General features: G+C 37.7%; 1 protein-coding gene across 1 annotated transcript in view; it reads right to left on the bottom strand.

Annotated features, from left to right (window-relative positions):
* Nucleotides 1–11,564: 11,564 nt before the first annotated feature.
* HELLS (helicase, lymphoid specific) overlaps nucleotides 11,565–14,870 on the bottom strand; it is a 41,280-nt gene continuing 37,974 nt past the window's right edge. The window contains exon 22 of the mRNA XM_081267893.1: nucleotides 11,565–14,570. Coding sequence (XP_081124019.1) covers nucleotides 14,476–14,570 — 95 coding nt within the window. The 3' untranslated portion in view covers nucleotides 11,565–14,475. The remainder of the gene's footprint in view (nucleotides 14,571–14,870) is intronic.

Genomic DNA, 14,870 nt, shown 5'->3' with positions numbered 1-14,870 from the left:
TTCCACTAACCTCTCTTTGGCTATGGAAGCTCAGCCTGTGATTTTTGGGAAGCCCAGTCACCCTGACTAAATTCCATACATTCAGGTCTGGGTCGATATTCCGAGAAACCTCAATGGCTAAAGAAATGTTTTCCCGACCTCCCAACCAATCTGTCCACTGGGACTCTGTCCCAAAAATCTAAAACTGTCCTAGTCACAAAACCCAGACCAGCACCTGGTAAGTCAGATCCACCCCCGTCCTGCCAGTGGCCAACTGGCAGCCAACAAAGAGGAGCCTCTCTCAACTGCTCAGCCACCACCCTACCCTGATCAGGTGCCCCAGGCCGCTCCTCAGGCTGCCCCAGAAAGTTCGGGTCTCCCCACACCTGAACCAGAACCCCCTTATGCGGGGCTCACTCCAGCCCCTTTGCTCCCCTTGCAGCAGGCTCCCTCTCAGCAGGGCCCCTTTATGGTGTATGTGCCCTTCACTACCAGTGACCTTTATAATTGGAAAAATCAAAATCCCTCTTTCTCTGAGGAACCCCAAGGACTCATCTCACTCCTGGAGTCCATCTTTTACAGCCACCAGCCCACTTGAGACGACTGCCAACAGCTCTTACAGACTCTCTTCTCATCTGAAGAATGGGAACGCATGAGGCGCAAGGCTTAAAAGTTCATTATGGGACCGAACGGGCTCCCCACAGATGATCCAGTCCGGGTTGATAGCATCTTCCCGCCCTTATATCCTGACTGGGATCCCAACAATGACCAAGGTAAGGAGGCTGTATTCCAGTTTCGTCAGCCTCTGATGCAGGGAGTACATGGTGCAGCTCGGAAACCCACAAATCTCTCCAAGGTGAGTGAGACAATTCAGGGCCCTAATGAATCTCCCAGTGCGTTCCAAGTGCACCTTTTACAGGCTTACTGTATACGCCAATTTCCCTGAAGCTCCCGAAAATCGGAGAGCCATTAACATACCCTTTGTCACCCAGTGGACCCCAGATATTAAAAAGAAGTTACAAAACCTAGAGGGATTTGAGGGAAAAGTGTTGTATGAGTTGGTGGAAATTGCCCAACAGGTCTATAATAACCAAGACCCTCTGGAAGAAGAACAAACCTGGAAATTGACAAGAGTGTTACTGGCCACAGGAAATCCTCCACCTCACACAAGAGGGCAGCATAACTCCAGAGGTCAAAAATTAAATCAGGACCAATGTGCTTTCTGTAAAAAATGACACTGGAAAAACAAATGCCCCTATAAAAACAAAAGCACCCAAATTCTAGCCAGATAAGAAACCACCAAAAGTGGTCCTCCATTTGGGAAATGAGAACTGACTGGGCCTGCGCTCTTTCCAAATAAGTTTCCAGGAGTCCTTGGTTACTCTTACAACTGGGGATAAGCCAACAAAGTTTTTTGTGGATACAGGGGCCACTTATTCAGTACTCCAACATTCAGAGGACCCAATTTCTAAGTCAAAAATTCCATTCAAGAGGCAACTGGAAAAATTCAACATTGTTCCTGAACCCAGGCTAGGATCACGGATTTGGGAAAAGGGATTATTACCCATTCCTTCCTTGTAATGCCAGACTGCCCCTACCCTCTATTAGAAAGAGACCTCCTACATAACTTACAGGCAACAATTTCATTCTCCTCTGATTCTGTGGAATTAAAGCTCTGTCCTCCCACCAAAATCATAGTCACCTGTCCTCTCAGGAAAGCATATCAACTACTCCCTGGCCTCTGAGACCTTAAAGGACACTGATGATTTAGGAAATATCATCATTCCAGAAACAATAATGTCAGACTTCCTCCAAGAGTTTCCCAAGGTATGGGCAGAATTTAACCCTCCTGGACTGGCAGCTCACCGGCCACCTATCATTGTCCAGTTCACCAACACTGCTACCCTGGTCTGAGTCAAGCAATACCCCATCAGCCACCAAGCTCGGCACATATTAATCGACTCCAGACAGAAGGGATCTTGGTCCTTTATAAGTCCTCCTGGAACATTCCCCTCTTACCAGTCCAAAAGTGTGGGACTAACAACTACCGACCGACTTAAGAGAGGTCAATAAACGAGTAGAGACCATACCTCCCAGTGTTCCTAATCATTGTATCCTGCTAGGCTTCTGCTCCCCAAATACCAGGTATACACAATAATGTATCTCAAAGATGCATTCTTCAGCCTTCCCTTGGCAAAAGTAAGCCAACCCATCTTCGCATTTGAATGGTCTGACCCAGAGGTGGGATATTCAGGACCACTAACCTGGACCAGGCTGCCACAAGGATTCAAAAATTCCCCAACTCTGTTCAATGAAGCCTTAAGTCAAGATCTACAAAGCTTCAAGGTGATTCACCCTGAAATCATCTTGCTCCAGCATGTAGATGACCTCCTTCTGGCAGCAAAATCCCCTCAAGCTTGCAAAGAGGCTACCAGAGACTTCCTAGATATCCTCTAATTCATTGGGGGTACTGAGTGTCTGCTTAAAAAAAAAAATTATGTTCAAAGGAGGTAACTTATCTGGGATATAAACTTTATAAAGGACAATGATGGTTGTCAGGAAAATGAATCCAAGGGGTTATACAAATCCCCGCTCCAACACCAAAAGGCAAGTATGTGAGTTTCTAGGGGCAACAGGGTATTGCCACCTTTGGATCCCTGCATTTGCTGAAATTGCCCAGCCCCTTTATGAACTCACAAAGGGAGCAAGGGAAAGGATCAATGGACAGATACAGAGGAGGAAGCTTTTCAGCACCTCAAGGAGGCACTCACTTGGGCCCCTGCTTTAGCCCTCCCAGATCTAACAAAACCCTTTCACGTCTATATTGATGAAAAAAAAAAAAAGTGTTGCAAAGGGAGTATTAACTCAAGGTAATCTGGGCTCAGGCCCTAGGACACGGGACTTCAGCCCCAAAAAAGCTGAACTAATAGCCTTAACATAAGCCCTTAGATTTGGAAAGGACAAGAGATCAATGTGTACACTGACAGCTGGTATGTCTTTGCTATCACACATGTACATGGGGCCATATACAAGGAAAGAGGACTATTAACATCAGAAGGAAAAACCATTAACTATAACAGTAAGTGCTTTAATTGGTCCAAATTCTCCTCCCAGCATCTCCTGGAGGGATAATATATTTAACCTGTTTATTGGGACAGATGTAGAGGCCAGGGTATTGGGACAAGAGGGCTGCTGCTACGGCCCACATCAACAAGGGATGGAGATTTTGTGGGTCCTCCTGATTCTTTCTCCTCAGTAGGTGATTCCTTAAGATTTTCTCTCTTCATGGTAGAGATCATAGCTAAGTCTACTTTACATTGTTGGCATAATTTGGGGTTTTCCCTTCGGGCAAAGAAAACCTGGACATATGGCATCTCACACTATTTCCCTTCCCTTTTGCAAAATTTATCAAGCTGTAAAATTGTACTAAAATTGATACTTCCCTCTGGTGGCCAGGATTCTCCATCAGGGAGTTTGTATTGAGGCCAGGCCTGGCAGCAGAAGAAAATGAGGCACTTTTTCTTGAGCATCTGTGGGTTAAACTTATCCCAATTTTTCAATATGCAGGTAAATGGTGTACGGAGCATACTGGAGAGAGAAGCTCCCATCTGAGAAAAGAAAAAACAGGACTCAGGCGCCCACGCCAGAGAAAACTGTTCTTACTAGGAATGTCTTCCTCAGCTTGGTCTTCTTTATGGTCCAGAAAACCCATCTCTCATCTCACTTTGCCAAGGTCATTTCTGGTCCCCTTTGGCAAAGTGCTAGGGTCCCAGTTTGCCCTGTGCCAGAGACCCTGGGAGGATTCAGATTTAAGGGCCTTACTCCCTGCCACTATAAAACCCACAACAAAAGAAAATCGTCCACTCTTCTTGTTCACCTTTTTGCCCCGTAGACTAAAGGAATCTCCTGAGGGTGAAGGATATCTACTGGTTTTAAGGCATATAGCACCTTCTATCAGAGGGACTCATGGAAGGGTTGATTTTAAAATGCCTCCCTCTGGCAGCTTAAAGAGAACACAGCACATTTTAAGCATCAGAATGGTAATGGGGAAATTTTAAAACAGAATAATGAAAGTAACCTATGCACATGAGGGGAACCTGGCACCTTTTTACTAATTATCCCATGTCTTTCTCTTAGTCCTACAATCTGAATCACTAGGTTAAGGCAGGAAGACTGCAAGTTTAAGGTCAGTGATTTGGTGAACCCCTGAGCAACTTGGCAAGACCCTTTCTCAAAAAAAAAAAAAAATTCTTTTTTTTTTAAAGGACTGGGGGTTAGCTCAGTGATACAGCACCCCCGAGTTCTAGCACCATACCAAAGGGAAAAAAAAGTTAATTTCAACGATGAATTTTGGCAATACAAGTAACTGTTGTCCACAGGAGACTTCATTAGAGACTAAGCCTAGGGTTTAAATTGAACATGGTTCACGTAGACCCCTCTTCCAGCACATATCATCATACTGGACTCTTTAGAAAGCAAGGGAGTGTTCATCATAAACCACACTGACAAATAATTTAGGCATAGCAAGCCACTCTTAAAACTTAATTTTAAAATTAACTTTCAATTTTTTCGAATTTGTTCTTTTATATTTTCCAAATCCTTATATATTTCCAAATTCTTAGCCATCCATTTTATGTAAGTATCCAAACCATAAATTTCCCACCAAATTAAAGGTTTTATTAATATTTATTTTTTAATTATACGTGGACACAATATCGTTACTTTATTTTTATGTGATGCTGAGGATCGAACCCAGTGCCTCACACATGCTAGGCAAGCGTTCTGCCTCAGAGCCACAACCCCAACCCCAAATTAAGGTTTTAAAAAACATTTTGACATAATGGTATTTGTTTGTAACTTTAAAATTGATCTAACAAAAATATTTGGGGGGGCTGGAGTTGTAATTCTGTGGTAGAGTGCTTTCCTTGCATGCATGAGGCCCTGGGTTCAATCCTCAGCACCGCATTAAAAATAAAGACATTGTGTTCATCTACATCTAAAAAATAATTTTTTTAAAGAATTGTAAAAATATATATGGGGCTTACATCAATGTTTATTTCAGCTTAATCCACAATAGCTAAACTATGGAACCAACCTAGGTGCCCTTCAACACATGAATGGATATAGAAAATGTGGTATATGCACATACTAGAATATTACCCTGCTATAAAGAAGAATGAAATTATGGCATTTGCTGGTAATGGATGGAACTGGAAATTGTCATGCTAAGTGAAATTAGCCAATCCCCCAAAACCAAAGACCAAAAATGTTCTCTTTGAAAGAAAGATGCTAACTCACAATAAACTGGTGGGGGTGGAATACAAGTTCACTGGATTAGACAAAGGAGAATGAAGGGATGGGAATAGGAAAGACAGTAAAATAAATCAGACATAGCTCTCCTATGTTCGTATATGAATACATTACTAGTATAACTCCACATCATGAACAACCACAAGAATGGTAAGTTATACTCCATGTATGTATGATATGTCAAAATACACTCTACTGTCACATATAACTAAAAAGAATAAAAAAATTTTAAAGTATACGGGGGTTTTGTTGTTGTTATCTCAGTATTAGCTTCAAATTTTATTCCATTATGGTCAGAAAACAGCGTTTGCTGATCTTCTTTAATTTACTGAGGCTTTCTTTTTATTATGTGACCTATTTTTTTTAAATGCACTGTATCTTCTTGCAAAGAAAATGCATTCTATTAAGTGTATTTATATTTAATGGTCTAAGCTTATTGTGGTATTCAGATTTTAGATATAGGCCTTTTCGGGGGGAGGTGAGGCTATTTGATCAGTTTCTGACAGAATGTTTAAATCTCCATGGTAATTGTTCATGTATATACTTGTTACAGTTTGGATCTTAAATGTCCCTCAAAAACTCATGCACCGATGGCTGGGATCCCAACTAATAATGCTACTGGGAGGTGGAATTAGGGCCTAGAATATGGATTGTTGGGAGTGTGCCCTTAAAAGGACCCAGTCCCTTCCTCTCCCTCTCTGCTTCCTAGTGGCCATAAGGTAAGCAGTTATTTCCCACCTTGAACTCCCCACCAAGATATTCTGCCAAGACAGCCATGGTGCCAAGCAACCATGGATTGAAAATCTTTGAATTCATGGGTCAAAATAAATACTCCTTTGTTTTTCTCAGGCACTTTGTCACAGCAATGGAAAGCTATCAGTTGTTACATATGTTTAAAATGGTTATACAGTATTTGTTATATTCAGTATTTCCCTTGATGTAAAAATATTTCACATCTTAAAACTGATATTCCAGCCACAATCCCATCCCTACACATTTTTTAATAGACTGAGTTGCATAGTTTTTGTTCTTAAAGTGGTTTTCATTTTTCTCAGATTTATCATCTTTACTCTAAAAGGACATTTTTATGTCCCTTTGGTTTAAACATACATATGAACCTATACACTTCTAACATTCTAACAGTTCAGAATTTAGTTTTGTTTGTTTGTTTTTTTAGTTGTCGATGGACTTTTATTTTATTCATTCATATACGGTGCTGAGAATCGAATCCAGTGCCTCACACACGCTATGCAAGCACACTTCCAGTGAGCTACAACCCCGGCACTTGTTTTCTCTTTTATTTTTGTATACTAACCTTATTTCTTCTCTTTCAGTCTCCTAGCTTTCTTTTCATAAGGACTTTTAAAAAAAAATTTTTTTTTTTTAGTTGTAGATGTACACCATATTTTTTTAATGTGGTGCTGAGGATCAAACCCAGGGCTCTACATATGCAAGGTGAGCACTCTATCACTAAGCCACAACCCCAACCCTCATGAGGACTTTTACGAAGAATGATTTCAACTTGGTAAACATTCTGGGATCTTACGTGCAAGAGAATATATTTGCACTCTATCCTTCAACCAGTCTAGGTTGAAGCTGTTTTCCTTTAAAATATTACTCCCTTGTCCTTTTATATGCAGGTTTTAAGTCTAAAGTAAATATGATTATTATTCCTGTTAAGTGATCCACTCTCTTTAGCTTTGCTATTGGTGATATTAATGATAAAATGGCATTTGTCTTTTTTTTTTTTTTTTAGAGAGAGAATTTCAATATTTATTTTTTTTTAGTTTTCAACGGACACAACATCTTTGTTTGTATGTGGTGCTGAGGATCGAACCCTGGCCGCACGCACGCCAGGCCAGCACACTACCACTTGAGCCACATCCCCAGCCCCAGATAAAATGGCATTAGATTGTAGCATATTAGTACATGCATGTCACACTCATCAAATATTTCCCATACTCTTCCTGTGATCCTCTCCTTTATCCTAATGGTCTCCCCTCTACTTATGGTTCTCTCTCTCTCTCACATACACACACACAATTTCCCCCTTCAATTCCTACATGAGAGAAAACATGTATGGTAGTTCTCTGAATGGCTTATTTAACATGATTATAATCTCACCCATTATCCTGCAAATCACATAACTTCATTTTTCTTTATGATTGAATAATATCCCATAGTATGTGCTGCATTTCTTTTATCCATTCATTTAGGCTGATTCCACAATTTGGCTATTATGAATTGTGCTGTGATAAACACGGGCATGCACTTACATCTAAAATACACAAAATTATTTTGCATAAATATCAAGGAATGGTACTGTTTGATTATATGGTAGTCCTGTTTTTAGCTTTTTGTGAAACCTCCACATTTATTGCTATAATAACTCTACTACCCATCCACAGTACGAAAGGGTTCCCTTTTTCCTCTGTTACCTCACCAGTATTAATTTTTATATCTTGGATAACTGCTATTGTGACTGGATTGAGACAGATTCTTACAGTTTTGATTGGTATTTCCCTTACGTTTAAAGATGGTGACATTTTTTCATATAACTGATGGCGATTTTTACTACCTCTTTTGAGGAAGTGTCTGCTGGGTTCATTTGCCCATTTATTGAATGCGTTTTATGTTGTTGTTAAGTTTTTTACATAATCTGGAAATGAATCTTTTCCTTGGAAGATTAGCTGGCAAAGATTTACTCCCATTTTTCTTTTTTTTTTTTTTTGAGATAGAGAATTTTTAATATTTATTTTTTATTGGCAGACACAACATCTTTGTATGTATGTGGTGCTGATTGAACCTGGGCCGCATGCATGCCAGGAGAGCGTGCTACCGCTTGAGCCACATCCCCAGCCCTTACTCCCATTTCTTCACTCTCAAGTGTTTCCTTTGCACTACAGATAGCTTTGCTATTTCACCATATATTCAGCTTAGTTTTTTCCTTATGTTTTATATCCTCTGAGCACATTCATTATGGATTATTTTCTTTAATTCTTGGAAATGTAATTTCATTCTTCTTCAAAATATTTTGTGATCTTTGCTTTTCCTTTACTTCTGGGACCATTAAATGGATGTTGGTACTTTTAATTCATCCTTCATACTTTACAAAAAAAAAAAAAAAATTTCCTATCTTTTGCCTGCTGACCTCTGAAGTTATTCTGACTAATCTCACCAATCAAAAGACTTGAGTCCTAGATTATACTATAGAAACAAGATGCAACAAAATATTTGCTAAATGACAGATATACATAAAAATTTTAAAAAGATTATACATTAAGGAATGGAATGCTATATGCTAGGCAAATATGAAATGAAATAAAAGCAATATAACAATATTGATAACTGACAAGAGAATTCAAAAGAAAAGTTTTCCGGAGGCCATAAAGGAATATATATGAGCCCCAAATTATATAAAGAGCCCCAAATTATATAAAGCCCAAACTTACAAACTAAAAAGAAATTAGTAAATATAAAACTGTAAGTGGAGATTTTAATATATGTATATACTTCTCAGAAATAAATGAAGCAGTCAAAAATTAAATATAGAGACATTTATTAAAGGGGAAAACATACCAATTTGTAGAGAAATTTACACTCAATACTAAGAAACTATACATTCAAGTGCAAATGCAGACATTCACAAAATTGACCACTTATCAGGCCATAAAGAAAACAGCAATATAGTCTAAAAAAAAAAAAATCAACATTATGCCAATCATGTTCTCTGAGCATAATGCAATGCAAAAAGAAGGCAAATCAGAGGCAACTGTAAAATTCATACACCTACCAACTAAATATCTCAGAAATAAATCCTTGGGTTAAGAAGAAACCATGAAAAGAAGTTATATAATCACTCAGTAGTAATGAAAATACTGCCAGTCAAAATTTACAGGATATGTCTAAAAGTAATTAAAGAGAATTATGTTATCTTTAAATACTTTATCAAAATAATAAACACTGAAAACAAATAAGTGTTTACGATAAGTGTTGCTCATCTTAATAGAACACAAGGAAATAACAAAGTTAAGGTGAAAGCAGGAATCAAATATGGTATAGAGGAAAGACTTAATAGAACTAGAGGCCAATCTTAGAAAGTTTAATGACAGGAAGAAATACATGAAGACTAACCAAAAGAAAAACAGAAGATGAAAAACAATTGGAGGAAATGAAAAATACAAATAAGATGCCACTTTACAAAACTCAGAAAGGCAAAAATTATAGTACTGACAAGGATGTGAGGAAACAAGTAATGCTGGTGGGAGTATAAATTCATATAGCCACTGTGAAAAGCCCCATAGCAAAATTTAGTGAAATTGGACTAGAGAAATCCTTCTATGCACTAAAAGGGGAAAAAAAAAGATATGGTAAATACACATTGACAACTGAATATACGGATGGTAGATAGATCTTCACAATAGAGAATGGAGTGTAAACAACGTGGAACATTAGAGGTAGTATATCCTCCACACCAGCAGTTTTCTAACTTTTGATCTCTTTACTTTCACATTTTTAAAAAACTACTTAAGGCCTGAGAGCACTTTTATGAGGACTGTATTGAATAATACTTATCATGCAGCTGAAAACAAAAACTACTCTGTATACTTGTGACAATGACAAACAGCAAATAGGGCTACTATGAAAAGCTTTGATCTCATGTACTCCAGAGGCATTGATGAGCTGTTCTATACTGATCTAGAGAGATTAACTTCCTTTCCCTGCCTATGCTTAAGTCAATTTGAAACCTATTGTATTGTATATCTGATGTTATTGTAATTCTGTTTCCCTGTTTTGTAGACAAGGGAAATACAGCTCAGAGATTGACTGATTTCCCAAAGGTCACACAGTCAACAGAATGTCTTTGATCCCAGAACCAATTCTAAAGCTCACTCTTTCAGTCACTTTCTACTTTTAAGGGTGGGTGAGTGGTTAGTACACAGGTCTCCTGCAAGCTAGGTGTATTATTTTGGCACCAGGGATGAAACCCAAGTGTGCTTAACTACTGAGTCACATCCCCAATCATTTTAATCTTACTTTTAGATGAGGTCCCACTAGGTTATTTATAGCCTTGCTAAATTGCTGAGGCTGGCTTCAAAACTGGAATCCTCCCTTAGCCTTCCTAGCCTCTGGGCTTACAGACATGCACCACCTTACCTGGCCAGCTAAGCAGGCAACACTCTGCCACTGAGCTATTTCCAAAAGAAATCACAAAATTGCCTCTTGGGATTTATACTATTGATTTGTAAGATCTTGTGTCTACAAACATGAAAGATCAGTTAAAGACAGATGTGAGATCTACAAAGAACATAACCTGTGTTGTCATGTGCAATTAAATTTCTTTTTCCCCCCTTTTTAAATGACCCCAAAACACAGGTTTGACTCTTCTACTAAAGCCTTCATTGATATTTAAACACTTCCTTCTTAGGTCAGACACTTGCTTAAATAAAGCAGGGTCTCATCACTCCACTGAAGCAATGCACAAAAAATAGAGTGCATTTGCACATCCTCTTATTTGACATGGAAAAAACAAAAAACCTGAAATGAAGCTCATTATCAGCTTCAATATAAATATAAGGAAAATGACTTAGACTGTTAACACTGAACAGAGCAATAACTGAAACTCAGGTTTCTGAACACCAAATCTGATTATTTCCCTATTATTTGCCATAAAAGTTGATTCAGTCTTTCCTCCCTCAAAAGTTCCAGGTGAATGTCAAAATCTTCCTAACTCATCCTACTACAATTACTCTCCTCAGTTGATATGTTCAAGCCAAACCTTTTTGAGTTCCTACAAGCCAAGAAGATGCTTCACAATTGCAGTATTTACAAAAGAAATGGTGACTAGGGCAAAAGAGGATCCTTTTCCTTTCAGAAAAATAACTCACCATCTTTGCTCAAGGAATGAAGAACATCTGGCGTTTGGACAGTAATACTAAAATGTTTTTATGGTTTGAAATGTTGCTTTTCTGCTTGAGTACTATTTCTTTGGTAGTTTACTTATTATCAAATTATTCTTAATAACATACATAGTAGTGATACTTTTAATTTGTTGAGCATTGAATGGCAGACATTGCATTAACTTGTATCATTTACTCCTGTCCTGAATTCAGGCAAACAATTTATTATCAAATTTAATGTCTTTTTGTTAATGATCTCACTTCAACCCCACATTCTCATTTTACAGAATTGCCAGAGTCCGTATTATGAAATGCTTACAAAAACTTTTTAAAGCACCTTTGACAGCCAGAAAAGCACTTCGAACCATTCAGAAAAGGACGCATGTTGCAAGCAAGGTGGTCACAGGTACCTTTGTGTAAAGGAAATGGTTCAAAAGCTAGTTCTTGACAACAGCAGCCCTAATTCTAAAAGCATAGGCTAACTCTTCAGTGACATCAGCTACCTGCTTGAAATTTATCCAGTTTCCACTGGTCCTCAGCTACAACTCTGCTTTGCCCAAAGTACTGCTATTTAAGAATAGTATATTTTGGGGGTGGGGATGTGGCTCAAGTGGAAGCGCTCACCTGGCATGCATGAGGCACAGGGTTCAATCCTCACCACCACATAAAAGTAAAAAATAAAGATATTGTGTCCACCTAAAGCATATGATAGGCTGTTTCTAGCACACTTCATAGGGTTGGGCCCATCACTTTACCTCCTAATGTCCAACAAATCTTGAGATCTTGTACATCTGAAATTGTCTTTACTACCCTTGCATTTAAATACTATAGTTGGATAGAAAGTAATTTGTAATTTCTTTCCTTCAACCCAACTGTAGACTTTAATGTCTAGTTTACTGCTAAAACAAAAACCATTTCGCGTTTTACAATTTTTAAGAGATTCTTTGCCCTTTATACTTTTGTCTATAACACATCCAGGTTATAAAGTTTTCCTTTAAAATTTTCCATTTAGCACTTGACAAACTAATCCAATTGGAGGTTTTAATCTTTATTATTAGGAAATAGGAGTATTTTTTAAATCCATTGTATTGATTGACTGCTTTAATTTATTCCTGCTTTGTCTTCAACATATTCTCTTACATAAAGGTACCAAGACAGAAAAAATGCCCAATCTTGTCATTATGAAAGCACACCTGGAATGGCAGGTAAAGTATCATTCATGACAAAGAACAGGAAATTTTATTTTGGTGTGAAATGTGAGCTGGATAGCAACAAACAAACCATGCAAGTATCTGAATGAGGAACAAAAGTAATGGTGAAGTACATTGGATTTACCAGTGATATATTTTATGACCGTCTTGGGATTGCAGGCACATGTCCTGTTTGTTGAGACCTGAACTTTCTCAACTCCCCCAACATTAACTTGTCTTGTCCCAAGTAGTATGACATTCTAGTACCACTTCTCTCTTGTACTGTAGCACTAGAGCTAAAGGGAATCAAAGAAAGATGGAGAAACAAGCAGGTCCACAGACATAGGAAAAAGCAAACCCTGCTATCCATGGAAACTCTAGACATATGTAAGAATTTGAGTTTTGAACTGGTGGTGCATGCCTGTAATCCCAGTGGCTTAGGAAGCAGAGGCAAGAGGATAGCAAGTTCAAAGACAGCCTTAGCAACTTAGTGAGACTGTTTTGAAATAAAATAAAAAGGGTTGGGGATGTTGCTTAGTGGTAAAGTGCCCACGGGTTAAATTCCTAATACCAATAAAATAAAATGAGTTTGCAGAGGTAGCTGGAAACATGAAGATCAATTCCTACAGCATGATGGAGATGAAAATCCAAACAAAATGGGGTGACAGGAGTGGTAGAGACAAACGAAAAACAATGATATAGACAAATTTTTAAAGTGATTTTGCTATAAAAGGAAAGAAAAAAGGCTTTTCAGTTGGCTCTGGCTACGACAACATATTGACAGTTAAAAGACAAAAATACAAAGAACAACAGATGTAGTGATAACTTCTTGAAAAGTTCTTTTCTGGTGAGAGGGAGGAAATATCAGAGATATGACAGAGATGAAGCTATAAAATAGTAATTTAGGAAAACAGATTGTCAAAATTTAGTACAACAAATAAGTAATTCACTGAAGTCATAGATGATGAATTTCAAGCAAGACTAGATAGCCTGCTTCTCTGACTGGCAAATATTTCCATTTATTAATAAAAAAAACTCTTGCTCAAATGTTCTTTTAAGACAGTTTTTTCTCCTGAGGCTAAGTTCCAGGAACTTGAAAGCATTCTCATCTGATCTGCTCGTGAATATATATATATAACAAAAGTAATTTTCCCTGAAACCTTAACAACCAGTATAGAAAAACCTGTGGGTCAAGGAGCACCTCCTCTCTCCCAGGGTATATTCAAAATTTCTCTTCTTCATGTTGTGATTACCCTTTCATGCAAGGCCTAAATTCTTCCCTTTTTGGCCTTTATTCTCCTCTCATGGATTTTGGGTTAGATTCCAGAATCTTGCTTCCGTCTCTCTAGTTCAATTTACCCTCCCTCCTATAAGTTCTCAGCATTTTTCTTGTCCTGTATAACATACTATTTCCAATTTCTTGTCTCATGACAAGACCCTACTACAGTTTCTTCCACAACATTTTCTGGGTTAACTCAATTTTGAGTTAAAACCTTTATACCATATATTCTTGTAGTACCAGTGAATAAAACTGAATAAGCACAAAAATGTTGAATCCCAATACACGTTGTCTTTTGTTATTATTTAACCTGGACTATTACTTTCCTGACAAAATAATTTAATGAGATCATCTTATAACGAACATTTATTGACAAACTATCTTATAGATTCTAAAATCAAACAATGTGTTACTTCAAGAAGAAAAAGCATAATCCAAATCTCACCCCCACCAAAGCCTACTCCATAACTGAAGTACCCAAAACCTATGAACCATATTGCTAAAAGAAAGGGGGGAAAGAGATGTTTACTAAACTTCCACAGGAAGACTGTATAAATCTGGCAATGGTGAAGTACAATCAGACCATGCTCACGAGTACTACCCAGTCTCAAATATTAACTGAAAATTTAAACTTAATATGCATTTCCTTCTTAGAAAGGCTCAGAAAATTATAATCTATTAAGTATGCAATGGTGCTAGTTACATTATGTAAAATGATATAATAAAAACAAAATAGTAGACAATTTGAATTTCCAAACCAATAAGTAAATTACTAACTGTAAACAAGAACTTTTAAAAGTCATTATTTAGCTTCAATTTAAAACAAACATTCAGGACTGGAATCTTCAGAATTTTCTAGTATCTTGAATATCCCTGTCTTCTCTTTAATCGGTCCTGAGGCCTTCATTTGATCTAAAAGAAAAATATTGGAACAAATACTTTTTTTTGGGGGAAAAAAAGGGTAGGAACCTGGAAAAAAATCATAAATTTCCAATACAATTTTGTAAGAAGTGTATCATATGTCCAAATTGTAAAAACCCATGTGTGGGACACTCTCTTTTTTGACAATTAAGTGTTAAAGTAACAAAAAGAAAAAGGTATACTCTACAACAACTAAAATTAGCCTATAGGGAACAAGCATTATGAAGTCTCAATTTACTGGTTAAAATCTCTTCTGCTAAATTTAAGACATATACGTAGGGCAATAAACAG

This window comes from Spermophilus citellus (assembly GCF_964194105.1).
Source record: "Spermophilus citellus genome assembly, chromosome: 15".
In the NCBI taxonomy this organism is placed as follows: Eukaryota; Metazoa; Chordata; class Mammalia; order Rodentia; family Sciuridae; genus Spermophilus; species Spermophilus citellus.
Note: the sequence above shows the minus strand (reverse complement) of the source record. Positions and strands in the feature narration are given on the sequence as shown.